The 17,783-nt window shown below is 44.2% G+C and overlaps 1 protein-coding gene across 13 annotated transcripts in view; it reads left to right on the top strand.

Moving 5' to 3' along the window:
- The window catches only part of FHOD3 (formin homology 2 domain containing 3), a 553,244-nt gene that overhangs the window by 518,559 nt on the left and 16,902 nt on the right, over nt 1-17,783 (top strand). For 12 of the 13 annotated variants that reach the window (XM_044447289.1, XM_044447292.1, XM_044447291.1 and 9 more), the window contains one exon: nt 15,396-15,567. In XM_044447289.1, coding sequence (XP_044303224.1) covers nt 15,396-15,567 — 172 coding nt within the window. Of the gene's footprint in view, nt 1-6,140; nt 6,180-11,660; nt 11,715-15,395; nt 15,568-17,783 lie in introns of those variants that run through there. The other variant, XM_044447295.1, reaches the window with a different exon arrangement.

The raw sequence follows: 17,783 nt of genomic DNA on the forward strand, positions 1-17,783 counted from the left end.
GAGCTATTCAAAATCCTAAAAGACGATGCAGTAAAAGTGCTACACTCAATATGCCAGCAAATTTGGAAAACTCAACTGTGGCCACAGAATTGGAAAAGGTCAGTTTACATTCTGATCCCAAAGAAGGGCAATGCCAAAGAATGTTCAAAGCTACCACACCGTTGCACTCATTTCACATGCTAGCAAAGTGATGCTCAAAATCCTACAAGCTAGGCTCCAGCAATATGTGGACAGAGAACTACCAGAAGTACAGGCAGGATTTTGAAGAGGAAGAAGGACCAGAGATCAAATTGCCTACATACGCTGGATCATGGAGAAAGCTAGGGAGTTCCAGAAAAACATCTACTTCTGCTTCATTGACTACACCTTTGATTGTGTGGATCACAACAAATTGTGGCAAGTTCTTAAAGAGATAGGACTACCTGACCATCTTATTTGTCTCTTGAGAAACCTATATGTGGGTCAAGAAGCAACAGTGAGAACTGGGCACGGAACCACTGATTGGTTCAAAATTGAGAAAGAAGTTTGGCAAGGCTGTATCCTGTCGCCCTGTCTATTTAACTTATATGCAGAGCACATCATGAGAAAGGCAGGACTAGATGAATCACCAGTTGGAATTAAGACTGCTTGGAGAAATATCAACAACCTCAGATATGTAGATGATACGACTCTAATGGCAGAAAGTGAAGAGGAACTAAAATGCCTCTTGATGCGGGTGAAGGAAGAAAGTGCAAAAGTTGGCTTGAAACTCAACATTAAGAAAACTAAGATCATGGCAACCGGTCCTCTCACTTCCTGGCAAATAGATGGGGAAGAACTGGAGGTAGTGACAGATTTTATTTTCCTGGGCTCCAAGATCACCGCAGATGGGGACTGCAGCCAAGAAATTAAAAGACGCTTGCTCCTGGGGAGGAAAGCTATGGCAAATCTAGACAGCATACTAAAAAGCAGAGACATCACCCTGTCGACAAAAGTGCGTATAGTCAAGGCTATGGTTTTCCCAGTTGCAATGTATGTCTGAAAGCTGGACCATAAGGAAGGCTGAGCGCCAGAGGATTGAGGCCTTTGAATTGTGGTGCTGGAGGAGACTCCTGCGAGTCCCTTGGACTGCAAGGCGATCAAACTGGTCAGTCCTAGAGGAGATCAACCCGGACTGCACTTTAGAAGGCCAGATCCTGAAGATGAAACTCAAATACTTTGGCCACCTAATGAGGAGGAAGGACTCACTGGAGAAGAGCCTAATGCTGGGAACAATAGATGGAAAAAGAGAAAGGGGACAGCAGAGGATGAGGTGGTTAGATGGAGTCACTGAAGCAGTTGGTGTGAGCTTGAGTGGACTCCAGGGGATGGTGGAGGACAGGAAGGCCTGGAGGAATGTTGTCCATGGGGTTGCGATGGGTCGGACATGACTTCGCAACTAACAACAACAACAAATAGAAGCATCCCTTCCAAAACATGCATAGTACTAGTTCCACTGTACTCACCACTAGTCAGACCTCATCTGGAGTACTGTGTCCAGTTCTAGGCACCTATGTTTAAAAAAGATGAAGAAGAGCTGGAAAAGGGTACAGAGGAGGACAATAAGGATGATTCAGGGACTAGAGGCAAAGCCCTATGGGGAAAGACTGAGAGAACTAGGCATGTTTAACTTCAGAAAGAGAAGGCTGAGGGAAGATATGATGGCACTCTATCAGTATTTGAAAGGGTGTCACAGAAAGGAAGCGAAGAATCTCTTCTTGGTCATTCTAGACTGCAGGATATTGAAGTTGTGGGTTCTCCCTCACTGGAGACATTCAAAAAGCATCTGGATAGTCATCTGAATGGGATGTTATACTGTCCTAATTGCAAGGGTTGGACCTGGTGGCCTTCTGGCCTTCCAACTCTACTATGATTCTATGAAGTGTCCTTATAAACAATTAAACACATTCTAGATTAGCAAGGATAGCTCCTTGTCCTCTGAGGATTACTGTTTTCCACCTGTGCCCCCTGAATCAGACCAAATGTCCACTTGGTCCATCATTCTGGTCACACAGTGAGCAATCAGCTGCTTGAGGGAGTTCCACAAGCGAGATATGAGTGCATCTATACCCTCCCACTTGTGTTCCATAGGAAAAGGCATATGCTGCTTCTGATACTCTGAAAGGTAATATATAACTATTATGGCTGTTGACCATGGATAGGCTAATTCCATGGATTTGCCTTAACCCCCTTTGTGCTGGTGAAGAATTGCTGTTTCTGTGCAATTACATCTTGGCTCAAAGCTCCAGCTTAAGAAATTGCTTATCTGGTTGTCATCACTACTTCCTGGAGCAGTGAATTCCATACTTACTATGTGCTGTGTGAAGAAGTCGTCTCTTTTTATCTGCCCTGGATCTAACACCAATCAACTTCATGGTATGGCCCCAGGTTCTAATATTATGGAAGAGGAAGAAAAATTACTCTCTACTTTCTCCACATCATGCATAATTCTGTACAGCTCTATCATATCTTCCCTTATTTGACTTTTTCTAAGCTGAACATTCTCAGTTGATATAACCTTTCTTCATCAAGAAACTTCATCATTTTAGTTGCCCTTTTCTGTATTTTTCAAGCATTGCAATATCCTTTTTTAGGTGCAGCAGTGAGAATTTTGTACATGATATGTGTTTACTACAGATTTATATAAGGGTAGTATGACATTGAAGTTTTATTTTAATATCCTTTCTTAATTATGCCTAGCATAGAGTTTGCCTTTCTCACAGCAGCTGTGCACTGTGTTGGGTTTTTCATCGGGCCCACCAGCACCACCCCAAGATGCCTGTCTTGCTCAGTCACTGCTAGCTCCGATCCCATCAGCCTATGCTTGAAGTTGAGAATGTTTGCCTCAACATGCATTCCTTTACATTTGCTTGCATTGAACTGCATTTGCCATTTTGATGCTCAGTCTCCCAGCTTGGAATTGCCTTTGGACTTCCACACACTTTCAATCCTAAATAGTTTGGTGTCAGCAGCAAATTTGGCAATATCACTGCTTGTTCCTAATTCCAGATCACATTTGAATAGGCTGAAAAGCTTAACTCCTAATACAGAACTCTGCGGGACCCCACTGTTTACAACCTTGGATTAGGAGAAATTACCATTTGTCCACACTCTTTCTTTGTTAGATCTTTATCCCACTTTTTTTCCCTTTTTTAGAATGGAAAGTGGCTTATGTCATTCTTCTCTTTCTGCTTTCAATCCAATCCCCACAACAGCAACACTGTGAAATAGGTTGGGCTGAGGGTCTGTGACTCGCCCAAAGTCATCCAGTTGGATGAGCAGGGATTACAATCCAAATCACTTGAGTCCCAGTCCCACACTGTTAACCACTTCACATAACTATTATGTTCACTACTGGATCATCCCTGTTGCACAGATTTACTGACAACCTCAAAGAAATCTAATAGGTTAGTGAGATGGGACTTACCTTTGCAGAAGCCATATTGAATCTTTTTCAGCAGAGCTTGTGTTTGTGGATTTTCTCTTTAATAATGATTTCAGCCATTTTATCCAGAACAAACATTAAGCTAACCAACCTGTAATTCCCTAGATCTCCCCGATCCCTTTTTTAAAAATATGTGTTATATTGGCCATTTTCCTAAGGCTGGTCTTAGGAACGTATTACATATTTTTGTAAGATCAATGATTTCGTATTTGAGCTCTTTAAGAATTCCAGGATCGAAGCAATCAGGGCCTGGTGATCTGTTAACTTTCAGTTTGTCAATAAGGTTGAAAATTTTATATTTTGTTACTTTCTGCCTTATGTTCTTTCATACATTAAGATGGCTTGTTTTTAAAGCCTTTCATAGTGAATGCTTTTGGAGCAAACTACAGGGTGAGTAGGGTCAAAACTGTCATGAAATAAAGAGGTAGCTAATAAATGGCTGCAGAACAAGATTAATATGCCCATGCTTCTGCTAATACCAAATGACAAGCAGGAATATTGCATACTGGCTGAAGCTTCCAAAGGGCCTTCAAAGAAAACCCTGTCTAAAGTACAGTGGCACCTTGGCTCACAATCACCTCAGTTCACAACCAAATTGGGTTGCAAACAGAAATTTTGGAAAAAATTTGCCTCAGGTCGTGAACTCTGCCATTGAATCCAAAATGCCATTTTGGAGCCATTGAATAATGGCTCCAAAGAAAGTGCAGAGCAAGGATGGTGGTAAAAGAATGTGCAGAACGGATTAACCTTATTTACATTGAACATTATGGGGAAATTTGACTTGGCTCACGACCAATTCGGGTCACAACCAGAGTCATGGAATGGATTAAGTTTGTGAGCCGAGGTACCACCGTACATAGCAAACTAGCAACCAGTGCAGCAAGAGTGGGGCAAGGGGGAGAATACTTATTGTAATCAACATATAATTTTCAGATAGCATACTGATACCTGAACTGTCAGTGAACTGAAGGGGTTTGGTTTCTTGGACCATGACCTATTGTATTGTCTTGGTTCAGAAGGCAATAGGAAAAAGCAGTAGTTAACATTCCAGGATCATTTACCAGGAGATCATAAATCACAAGATTTATCCTGCAAGCTAAGAAAAGGCAACAGGAGCTTATTGTGAGAGGTCTGAGGTTAATGATATCACAAATCTCATTGTAGGTAATAGGCAATAGCATAGTTAGGAGCCTAGAGTTTCAAGGCACTAAACAGGCACATCAGGGTCAGGGGTTTTGACACACATTTTCCAGCATCAGTTCTTCTGTAAAGCTAGCCTTTTACTTCTGGCTTGGCTGAGCCATACCTTATCCCCACAGCTGCAATTAGGCAGAGGTTCCCTGCAATGCCCTACTCCTGCGTTAAGCACTTTAAGTCTAGTGAGACCATTGCTTGCAGCCGAACACTTCTGCTTCTGGGCAAGTCTCGGTCTTCCTCCTGAGTCAGTATCTTGCTCAAGGGCTGAAAATCGTTTCTTCCTCTGGTGCTGGCTGCAATCTCTCCTATTGTGGAGGCAGGTCACCAAGGATCTCTTGGGGAGGCCCCAGCCCAGCTGCCAGGGTCTGGCTGGCTGTGTGCTGGACCTTGAAGAGGCTACCCTTGGAGATGGTCCAGATGCTTCAGTTGGTACAGAACAGAACTGCAAGATTGCTCATTAGGACTGCTAGACATGATCATTTAATGCCAGTCCTATGTCACCTCCATTGGTTATCAACTGAAGTTCAGGCCCAATTAAATTAAGGTGTTAACTTTGACATATAAAGCCCTAAATTGGTTAGGGCCTCAATATTTGAAGGAACGTCTCCTTCCCTATACACCTGAGGAAACTTTAAGATCTTCCACTGAGGACCCACTTCAGGAACCCTCCTTGAAGGAGATTAAAAGAGTGGCTACCCAGAAAAGGGCCTTTTCTGTGGTAGTGCCCCAGCTTTGAAATCTTCTCAAAGAGGTGCACCTGGCACCGACACTATATTCTTTTTTGGTGCCTGGCCAAAACCATTTCATTTTCCCAGTACTTTAAGGGTTGATGGGTTTTAAATTGGAGTGTGTGTGTGTGTTATATATAATACACTGTATATTTTATATTGTATTTTAATGCATTGTTACTGGTTTGTGAGCTGTCTTTAGATCTGTCTTGAGTAAAGACAGGGTAGAAATGTTTTAAATAAATAAATAAACCTTCAGAGGGGAAGAGGTCTCCTGAGCCAAAGGCAAGTACTGCCTAGAGTCCTGGCCTAAGGTAAGCCTCCTTCTCTTCAGAAGAGTAGTCTTTGAAATAGGCATGGCATCCATCTATATGAAGGACTCCTGCAGGTGATGGGGTGTTCTTCACTGAACAAAAACTAAGCACTGAACCAAATATTAGGAACACAAATGAGAAAGGAGACAGTGAAGGTAGAGCCCAATAATTTGCAAGTAAATTAAGCAGGAAAAATTAGGGGGTGCAGGACAAAGAGTCTTCAGTGGCTCTTTGCACTGAAGAAAAATAAGCAGAGTGAATTTGGCAATGTAATATGCAATGCTGGTTACAGTGTAATAGGTGGAATTGAAACTTGGTGGAATAAGTTTCATAATTAGAATATAGCAACAGAATGGAATGCCTTGTTCAAAAGGAATAGCAGCATCAAAATGGAGGGGTGGCATAGTCTTTATTATTTTTATATTATTATTTTCTCAGGAAGCGTTCCATCATCATCAACTACCCAGTTATAGAATGGTAAGGTGAAAATATGATTCACTAGAAAATGTCCAGTTTGTTTTTGTTCTTCTTTGTGGTCTCTGAGCAATCACACACATGGGCTTTGCCACAGAGTGCAGGGCCTTGATCGAAAAAACTTTCAAAGCTCAGTGCCACGGAGTGGGCAGGAGCCCAGACCCAAACCCATCCAGGTAGCATTAAGGAGCGGGGGGCTCCCACCCAGTCCCTCAGTTCCTTTTTGACTATGCTTTGAGTCACTTCACCAATCTGTCCTTCCACGCATTCTCACTCACCTGGTTCACTATCTTCTTTTTTCCTTCCTGTTTCTCTTGTCTACAATATAAATAAATTACTATCCCTTTTCCATCCTCGCTCAGAGAGAGGGCCCGTCACCTCTCTCTTTCTCCCCTATGGAGAATCAAGACTCTTTTCTCTTCCTTTTTCTCTCACTCCACGTGCACTCCACTCGGAGCCACATGGCCAACTCGGCTCCTCGCTGCTGCGCCTCCTGCGTGGCCCAGATGCCCACCACGGATGCCCACTCTTGTCCCCACTGCCAGGCACTTAAGAAGCAGACCTGCAGGGAGAGGGCCACCCACCTCTGACAAGCACTCTGGCAGAGAGCCCGCACCACTGTTGACCCCTTGGAGACTGACAACCTCCCTGCTGAGGGAGCTCTCAAGCCTAAGAAGGCCAGGAAATGACCCACCTCTCCAGGAGAGGCCCCCTCTGGTAAAGTGACTGCCTCAAAGAAGAAGAAAAGCCACACCATGAAGGATCCTGCCCACCCCCCCCCCCCCCCCACCAAGCACTGGAGACTACCCAAGTTCTTCTGCGAACACCAGACCTAAGGTGACAGGCAACCTCCACAGACCCCAACCGCCACCCTTTCCCTGACCATACTATGCACCCTCAAGCACTACCCACCAACAAGAGGCGGGACTCTCAACCCTGCCGCTGGCTCCTGCTTAATTGCCAGGATACCTGGCACAAGTGCTGATGTCCAGGTGCAGGCAGCCCTACTCCTGCACCCCCCACTAACTTCAGCAACCACCTGGCTCAGTTCCTCTCGGCTTGAGCGGGCATCACTTTAACTGCTTGGTCCTCTCCATCATTCACAGGGGATACAGAATAGAATTTGTCACTCTACCATTCCTAGGTTGCATCAAAACCACACCATCTTCCCCCGCCCTCATGGCAGAAGTCCATGCCCTCCTGGCCAAAGGGACAATACAGCGTGTCCCTTTCTCGGCACACAGAGGTTTCTACTCCAGGTACTTCACAGTGCCTAAGCAGGACAGGATCCTCAGGACAATCCTGGATCTCTGGGAGGGGGGGCAGTGTCAACATGTTCATCACCCTCAAGAAGTTCAGAATGGTCACACTCCAGGGCATCCTCTCCCTCCTCAACAGAGGGAACTGGTACGCCTCCATCGACCTAATGGATGCCTAATTTTATATCTCTAGTCATCCTGACCACAGGCATTTCCTGCACTTCTAAACAGACCAGGAGACCTTCCAGTTTGCCGTCCTCCCCTTTGGCCTGATCACAGCCCCACACATTCTCACCAAATGCATGTCAGTCATCTGGGCCCACCTTGGGCTCCAAGGTGTCCAGGTTTTCCCCTACCTGGATGGCTGGCTCCTTGCAGCCTCCTCCAGCGAGGACCTCCTGCACGGGCTACACACCACACACAGCCTCCTGCAGGACCTGGGACTCCTCGTCAGCTATGATTAATCTCTTCTTTCCCCCACACAATGTAACCTCTTCATAGGGGTTTGCCTAGACTTCTCCCATGCCAAGTCTTTCCTTCCACGACCATGGGCAGAGACTCTTGCCTTGTTGGCCACGTCCATCAGAGCCATGGTACAGTCTGCTGCCCACACCATCCAGAGGCTGCTATGCCTTATGGCCACTATGGTATCAGTGCTGCACCTCTCATGGCTTCACATGAGGCCTCTTCAGCTATGGTTTGTGGAAGCCTTCACAGTAGACAAAGACCCCCACATGACCCTCCTGTCCCCACCCCCAGTGGCCAGGCAGTCTCTCTGCTGGTGATGCCACAATCCTCCCCCCAGCATGCTCTTCTTTCCCCCCATCCATCCACCACTGTCATGACAGACACATCAAACCCAGGCTGAGGCACCCACTGCACAGACATGCACATTCAGGGCCGCTAGAAACCAAATGAGGCTGGTCTCCACATCTACATGCTGGAGATGCTAGCAGCCCACAAGGCCCTCACCTCCTTTCAGAATTCTGAGAGGTCGTCACATTCAGGTAGCCACAGACATCACTACTGTCATGTACTACCTGAACAAGCAAGGGGGGACCCACTCTGCCAACTTCTCAACCCTAGCATCCTTCATCTGGCACTGGTGTGTTGAAAGGGGCATCACCATCATAGCCGTCCACGTTGCAGGATGCCTAAACACCTTGGTGGACTCTCTGAGCCGCACGCCATCCCTCCCACATGAGTGGAAACTGCTAGCCTCCATCTTTTTTCCACACTGTGGAATGGGGGCACCCCCAGGTGGACTTCTTTGCCACCCCAACAAATGCAACCGTTTCTGCTCCAGGGCAGGGTCCATGGAAGACGCTTTTCTCCTCATGTGCAAAGGGGCCCTCTTCTATGCCTTCCCTCCCTTCCCCCTGATCACCAGGGTGGTAGCCAAACTCCAGAAAGATGGAGCCAACTGCATTCTAGTCACCCTCTGGTGACTGAGACAGCCCTGGCTCCTCCTCCTTCTCCACCTGCCCAAGCAGACATTCCACCACCTCCCCCTCCAGCAACACCTCTTGTCCCAGGATGGGGACAGGGTCCTACACCCTGACACCAGGACCCTCCGCCTGACTGTTTGGGGGATCTCTCCATGACTGATCCTTATGGCTCTCTCCCACCAGCAGTCACCTCCAACCTGCAGGCCGTTCTCAAGGCCTGTACCAGCAGATCCTGCCTAGCAAAGTGGAAAGCCTTGGCTGTTTCCACTAGAGCACAGGGCCTTGATCCCTCCTCCACCACTATCGAACATATCCTGGCCTACCTACAGAGCCACTTTGCCATGGGCCTCTCCCTCTCCTCCCTAAGGTTCACCTGACAGCCATTTCATGCTTCCACCCCCCCCCCCCCCGCTCCCCATCCAGGGGTCCTCTTTGTTTGCCCACCCCCTGGCATGCTACTTCCTCAGGGGCCTCCAAAAGTGCAGACCCACAGCCCCAGTCCAGCCTCACACTTCCTCCTGGAGCCTCTCCATGGTTCTACAATCCCTCACAAGAAGGCCCTTTGAACCTATGGCTATGTCAGACCTCTGCCTCCTCCCCTGGAAAACTGTGTTCCTCATAGCCATCACATCTGCCTGTCATGCCAGCAGACTAGTCGCCCTACAGATCAACGCCCCCATCACCACGTTCCACAGGGATACGGTTGTCTTCCACCTTGACCTACTCTTTGCTCCCAAGGTGACCTCCGCCTTTCATGTCAACCAGGTCATTGTTCTTCCTTCCTTCTTCCACTATCCCTCTACCCCCATCAAGGCCACACTCCATATGTCTGGAGGGTCCTCACCTTCTACAGGGCTCGAACTGAGTCACTACACCTCTCTGACCGCCTCTTCATGTGCTACAAAGGCCCCAAGGGAAGGAGGGGAGCCTGTCTCCAGCCAGAGACTATCAAGGTGGGTCTCCAGTACCATTTCTCTTGCCTACAAAATGGCGAAGATTCCCCTTCCTGAGCACCCACCCTCCCACTCTACCCACGCACAAGCCACATCCACTGTGCTTCTGACTGTTGTCTCACTCCAAGAGATCTGCAAGGCTGCAACATGGTCTATGCCCTGAACCTTCATCCTCCAGTACTAGCTGGATATCCATGCCAGAAAGGACTGTGCATTCAGCAAGGCGGTACTCTCTTCAGTCCTCCAGTGACAACAGCCCCTCCTCCATGAAGGGTTAATTTGCTAGTTGCACATGTGTGTGATTGCATAGACACCAAAATGAAGAAAGGCAGGTTGCTTACCTGTAACTGTCATTCTTCAAGTGGTCATCTATGCATTCACACAACCCACCCTCCATCCTGCTGGCTGTTGTCAGCATGTCGCCCTGTGCTGGCTTGGGTAGGGCGTGGTCACTTATGTGTCCTTTACTGGTTCCTCAGATTCCTCACACACCTGGGACAGCGCAGTCTTCAGGCAACTGAGGGACTGGGTGGGAACTCCTCCCCCTATGCTACCTGGATGGGGTCAGACTTGGGCTCCCACCCACTCCATGGCACCAAACTTTGGAAGTTTCTCCAATCGAACCCTTGCACTCCGCAGCAAAGCCCATGTGTGCAAATGCACAAATAACCACTCGAACAATGAGAGTCACAGTTAAGCAACCTGCCTTTCATTGTCATGGTCTATGTGCATCACACATATGAGTGCTGCGTGTGGGGAGTGCCTCATTCAGGAAGATTTCTCTAACCTAATCTAGAACTTTCCACAGAACCCTGCCCCCTATATAAAAAGGCAGACTCCCACCATTTTCTCAGTTCACTTGCAACCACCCATATGCGTGAATGCACAGATGATCGCTCAAAGAACAACAGTTACAGGTATGCAGCCTTCCTTTCTTCTGTGCATGCCACGTCTTTCATTACATCTTCACTGATCTACTCCTTAAGTTGATCTGTTCCTGTAGAAAAACAAGGAACAATAGTTTCAAGGTTATGTTACTGTTGTATTGTACAAATGTAAAACACTTTTTAAAATGAAAGATTATATGCTGCTGTATAGAAATCCATGAATCTGAAAATAAATCCTTGGTGAAAGCATCTGAGTAAGGAAAGAAGGAAGGAGAAATTAAAAATATATTAAATAGATGAAATGGATGGTGCTTTCTTTTGTCGTCAGAAGGGATCCTGAAGTTGCCTCAAGGAAGAGAAGAAATGTGTCAGTTAGTGACTTCCCACTGAGGGTGGATCAAGAACCACCAGTGTGTTCTCTTTACTAGTCACTGTGGAAATTGTGTTGTCTCCCTGTCAAGAATTTGCCAAGAATTTTCAAGCTTGCTGCTTATTCCTACCTGATAATCCATGTGGAAATGAATGATATATAGCTTTCAATTATTTGTACTGACTAGGGGGATCTGGGTAGGAAAAAAACCTTGGAGTGCATGCTGTTTTCAGCATTCTTTCCATGCTTGCAGTAAAACAGCCTCTAAACTGACTCCCATGATCTTATTTTAATAAGGATGGTATCTTGCTTGGATCCAAGAAGGTGGCAGAATTTGCCTCTAAATAACAAAATTCACAGTCCTATATTCACCTATTTGGGAGTACTTCTGAGTAGACATACATATTTAAAATATATTTTCAGTGTAAATATTATAACCTGTTAAATAGAGTTATTTTAAATTGACCTAATAGGGGGTTTGCTTACCAAAAATGACTTTGATTTTAGAATAATTAAAGCTAAGTTGATCTTTAGTAACAAAGGAAAATAATCACTATGTTATTGGAGAAGTCTGCTGCAGATTATCAAGCCAGGCAGAACACTTGAATGATACCTTCTGAGATCTGTTATCAAATTTTTAAGGAGAAGAAACAAGTAGCAATGGAAGACTTGTGAGTGAAACCTTTCTAAAAATAAAAGGTACAATTCCTGACTTATTTTGCTAACAATGTCATCTTCAGAAGGTGAAAGAAAAGAAACTGGAAAGAACTGAGGTGATAATACTGGCTGGAACTCAAGGTAGAAGTGTCCTTGTCAACTTGTGTTTCATAATGCAGAGGAAAAGGAATGTTGAGTGTAGACAGATGCATATCCTGGGTTTTTGGAAAGCTGAGTTCATCAAGTTTAAATAAGAATTGAGTGCAATGTCATCAGCAAAAATATTAAGGAGGGGATTTAGGACAGATAGAAGTGGAGTGGGGAGGGGGAGATTGAGATTGAGATTCTGTTGTCATCTTTTTTACCACGGTGAAGTGCTGAGAAAGCTTCATCTGTTGGCAGTAAAGAAACACAAATAATGGTGGTGGTGGTGGTGGTGTTCATGATGATGATAACAACATGAAAAGCTTGACCAAAACTTAACAAAAGAAATTCCTTCAGAGATAAATGTATAACATGCTGCATTTAGGTATGTAGTGGCAGTTGCATAAATACTGGATAGGAGATACCTGACTTGACAGTACTACATGTGAAAAGGATCTAGGAAATTTTTTTTAGAAAACCCAGATAATTAAGAGGGAGCAGTGAAGTTGTCACTTTCTTGCATTAGCTTTAGACTGACGAGAAAACAGATTTCAACTAAATGTCCGATTTTGGGCCCCACATTATGAGAGACACATAGCTAGGTTAGAATCAGCGCAGGGTTGCAAGAAAGGTAGCCTTATTCATTCATTCATTCATTCATTCATTCATTCATTCATTCATTCATTCATTCATTTATTTGCGGTGGTGAGGGATAATGTATGAGATGAGATTGAGGGAGCTGTGTCTTTTCAGCCTGGAGAAGAGGAAACTCCAAGGGGATCTTTTAGCAACTTATAGGTATGTGAAGAGACATCATGTGGAGGAGGGCCGGTACCTGTTCCCTCCCTGCAGTGGAGGTCAGGACATGTTCTATTGGAACAAAGCTCAAGGAATCAGGTTTCAGGTTAGATGTCAGGAAGTACTTCCCGATAATTAGGACCCCTGGAATGGGCTTCCACTGGAGGTAGGAAGACCCCATCAGTGAAGGTGTTCAAGGAAAGACTGGGCAAACACATTTTGGGTATTGCAAGAGCAGAGCTGGCTGGAGTTGTGGATCAAACTAGATAGCCAGGGAGGCTCCTTCTGACTCACTATGTTACTATGTCTTTCCTGACAGTACAAGCTGCTTTGCAATGGAACAGGCTTGTCTCCAAAGGCATTTGAAATCTTTCCATAGTCAGACATGTGTGATAGATGTTGGTAAAGCTTTAGGAACACTCAGAGAAAAGTTGATTAAAATGGTGTGGATAGAAACTGGGGGAAAATAAAGAATCCAAGAGTAATGGGAGGTTCTCAAAAGTATGAAGTCACAGTTGCATTTTTTTCTAGGAAAGAAGAAAAAAGGGGAAATATCTGAACAAGCCTGTGTGACTGCACATTTAACTCTTTAATGAGTTGAGATTTTAAAAGGTCATGTGCAAGAGATGGAAGGAGGAGCATAAAACAGGGTACAGTAGAGCAGTTGGAGCCTATAACCATGGTGTCAGCAATGCTAAGGCCCAGAATGAGCTGAGACTTGTGAAGGATGCTAAAAACAATATAAAAGGCCTCATTGGATAAGTTTGTAGAAATAAAAACAAGGAAGGAGTAGATTTGCTTGGAGTAGATTGCTTGGAGAAGTTTGTGATGAGTTCATGTGAAACACAGAGAAAACAAACAATTTGACTCCTATTTTAGAATATTCAACAAATGGAAATTTGTTCAACTCACAGATAGCAAACTACGTGGAAAGTGCTGCAGAGTTCCTGAGTGCAAACTTCACCTGCAACATCCAGGAGGTTCTAAGGCAGGATTCTAAGAACATTTGGATGGATGTGTCTAGAATTTATCCTATAATTGGCAACTCTCAAAGGGCAGGCATTTGCCCAAATGGCAACATACTTCCAAGCTTCATGATGAATGCATGAAAATCTCTCTTTGGGATGGGAGAAATTGCAAACAGAATTTGTAGCCTCATTGTCATATTCTCTGAGTTCCTGAACAATAGCATCTTACTGGGAACTGGCACAGGTTTATTTGGGCAAGTCATGCTAACCCAAGCCAATCTTGTCTTCTGATTTTGACCTATGATTGAAAATTGCAGAGGAGCAGGTTTTGGCTTAATATTAGAAGAACCTTCCTAATATACAGCAATGGAACAGACTGACTCAAGAGGTGGTGGGCTCTTACTCATTCAAGGTATCTAAGCAGAAATTGGACTTCCACCTGTCAGGAGTGATGTAGTTGTACCCTGAACTGTAAATCCTACATTGAACAATGGATTGAATTAGAGGACCTCCAAAGTCCTTTCCAGTTCTATGCTTATATTGTAGGCAAGCATATTCAATGCCACACAATCCCCTAGCAGCAGCAAATCTGTTTCCTGTGTAGTCAGCTTCAATCTGTTTTCCTTCCACTATTGTTTCAACAAAATTATGCAGGATACAATTTGTTTCAGTACTTTTACATCAAAAAAGGCAAAACCAATGCTTTAAATAGTTCCTTGGGTATCAATTGTGGTCAGCTCTAGCTGGTGGGAATAATTTGTGCATGCCTAGGAATAGCTGCCACGTAACTTCACATACCCTGGACAGAGTAATTTTGTGAAATCTGTTTACATACACATTTTTAATTCAGAATTAATTTCCATCATGTTGATTAACGCTTGCTGCTCTTATATCATTCCATTACTTTCATACGACCCAGGGGCTATTGTAATTGAATCAGGTTGTTTTGCTTTGTTTGTTGTAGCCATCATTAAAGATTAAAACCCGCACCTATATATCTAGCACCATATAGATACCTCGATCTCTTATGTAACTTGGAAGACTATAATACAGCGGTATCTCAGCTCATGAACACCTCAGTTCATGACTAAATTGGGTCACAAACAGAAATATTTTGACTCAGGTCGCAAACTCCACATTGGGTGACGATCACAATCGCACCCATCTTCCCTGCATGATTGTGGTCATGCTTGGGCAGTGCTCACAGGGGTGAGGAGATGGACACGATCACGGTCGTGCTGGGGCGGGGAGATGGTCACAATCGTGCTCAGGGAGGAGATGGCTATGATCGCACCCGTCTCTCCCCTGAGCACGCCTGCGATCGCGCCCGTCTCCCCTTGAGTGCGACCACAGTTGCACCTGTCTTCCCTTCCCGTATCCCTCCTAAGAATAACCTCCCCCACATCTAGGTTAGTATTCTTTACAGTACTGTACTTTGTCTCTTTGTTGTTCTTTGTTACTTTGTTTCAAATTTTTGTGATTTAAAAAAAATATTTACAGAATGAATTAACCTTATTTACATTGAACCTTTTGGGGAAATTTGACTTGGCTTGCGACCAATTTGGGTAGCGACCAGAGTCGTGGAACAGATTTAAGTTTGTGAGCCGAGGTACCACTGTAGTATATTCCAGGAATTGCAGCCTGACCTGCAAAAAGTTGGCATTTTCCTTAACTGATCTAGAACATGACACCTACCTTTTACAAATTGAAAGTTGTTTTTTTCTTCTTCTTACAGTCTGGGAAATTCTCCAACAGCTCTCCTACACCTCAGAATCAACTACAAGGACTTCAGTATGCTGAAGATGCTGTGGAACATGAGAACATGAAGGCTGTCCTGAAGACATCATCTCCAAGTGGAGAGAACAGCACTGTGTTAGGAATGCGCACTCGAAGCAGACCCAGTAGAGGTGAAAGTTTTGGTTCTGTTTGGGTTTCTGTATGTGTACATTCTTACTGGTATTCATTATAGCACACATCTGACTGTTGGAGGCTCTGATTTTGATGCATAGTATATGGCATGGCCAGTATTTTAGGAAAGTACCTGGAAGGCAGAAGTAAACACAAGTAAATGAACATATTAATATACGTATGAAAGTAGATTTGTTTGAAATGGCATAGATAAAAAGAATCATACATAGAACCCTTTCTAATGGGCTACACTCCTGATCCATGTCTGTTCCCTCTAAGGTTGCGATTAAACAGTTGAAAAAACAACAACAAATCCAGTCAGGGACTATCTTGGACCTGGTGTCTGAGATTCCACAGGAAGTCCAAAGCAGATCTAGAAGATGAAGTCATGAATCTCTATTCATTTCCTGATGCATAGGGTTCACGTTATCATTTGGTATGGCATGTGATGGAATACAGAAATAAAAATTCAGGAACAGATTGATAATGTTCATGCAAAAGTGGAAAGATTCTCTTGCCTAAAAATGTTACTTTGATTTTTCCAAGTAGCTGAATCTTAATTTGCAATCCTGGCTGTTTGTGTCTTTTATCCGTAATTCTTCTGAACACCTATAATTATTGCTTCTTGGTGAGATAGCAAAATGTCTATCAAGACAGACAATATCAAGATGGGTAACCAGTGAAGAAGTGATTATGAACCTGCTTGTAGTTTGTGTGAAGTATTACAGGAATTTGGAAAGCATGGGGATGGGGTTTATTGAAAAGCCATAAGGCACTATTTTCAAAACCTGAAGTCAATTTACAGCAAGTTTGCCAAAGGCTTTGTTGTTATTATACTCATCAGTTTGTTTCATCTTTTTTCAAAAGCCTGTAGGATATAGATCATGGAGTAATAATTAATTTCAAAAGGTATAGTTAATCTATGTGTGCACCTGAAGATGCTTTTTATGGCACTCTTACTATGTGGACATTTTGAACTTAGCCTATTTCCTGAAGTATTTCTTTTTGTTAGTTGTGTTATTCCTTAATGCTTTGATTCCAAAGATGATTATTTCTTTAGATGATTTTCACTAATTTAGTATAGTGGAGCGATTTAAGGATCTGTATTTTGGAAGCATGTAGTCAGAAGCAGTGTTAAGCTCACTAGGGCTGGAGCACCAAATCTTTAATCTGGAACCCTGACTCTCTGGGAAGCCCTTCACCCCACCAACCTGCTATCTATGAGCACCCTCTGAAAAAAAGGTAGAGGTGCCCTAATACTTTTGTTGTATCTGATCCCTCTGGATTAGCTGGCATTTTGGTTCTCCTGCTATTGACCCCCATCTTGAATCTATCTTTTTGCATTTTTTTTTCCTGCAGTCAAATTCTTGTTCTGTCTTTATATCCCTTTTCACAATAGGGGTGTTCTTAGGAGACAACATCCTTTAAAGACACACAAAGAGAGAGTTTAGAGCACATAGAAATCAGCATATGCAAATTTGTGTTGTTTCATCTTGTAGGGCTAAGCCCTGGATCTTTTTGGTGTGTGTTTGTTTGTTTGTTTGTTTGGGATATTTCTAGGCTGTCCATCACTCTGAGTCTCTGGGCGGCTCACAAGCACCACACCAGCATGTAATGTATATAAGATACAAAGGAAATAAATGAATTCATGAAAGCAAATGTTCAATAGTTATTTTCCTTTCAATTGTTTTCATCTTGGTAATGACTGTCCTCATTTCATGTCAGACTGAGACAGGAATAGGGAATCTCTGGTCTGTGTGCAAATTTTGCCCACCGGAGCTCCCCTTCAGCCTGCAAAGTAAGACCTCTCCCCAAAGTTCCTGCTGCTTGGGGAAGAAAGAGGCACTGGAAACTGGCTTATGACTGAGCCATTGGTCAGCTGCCTTGCTCTCAGTCACCTTTCCTGGCTGGAAAGGCCAAGGGGAGAGTGAACCTGGCTCCCAATTGATCCACAAGACTGAGAGTACTCCTTGAAAGAGCAAGTCAATCTACTTCACTGCCCCCTCAACTTTCCCAACCAGGAAAGTCAAGGGAGAGCCAAGTTGGCTCATTTTGTATATTTGTGTCTATATGACTGGAGACTAGGAAAACATGCTGGGGAGTTCAGGCTAGCAAGAGAGATGGCTCACCCATTGTGTTGTCCCACCAATGCTGGCCTGTGACTCCCAATGTGAAATTTTAAAACCAATTCATCCAAAGAAGTCTCTCTTTTCCA

Source organism: Varanus komodoensis, unplaced genomic scaffold (genome assembly GCF_004798865.1).
Source record: "Varanus komodoensis strain SLA01 unplaced genomic scaffold, ASM479886v1 scaffold51, whole genome shotgun sequence".
Classification (NCBI taxonomy): domain Eukaryota; kingdom Metazoa; phylum Chordata; class Lepidosauria; order Squamata; family Varanidae; genus Varanus; species Varanus komodoensis.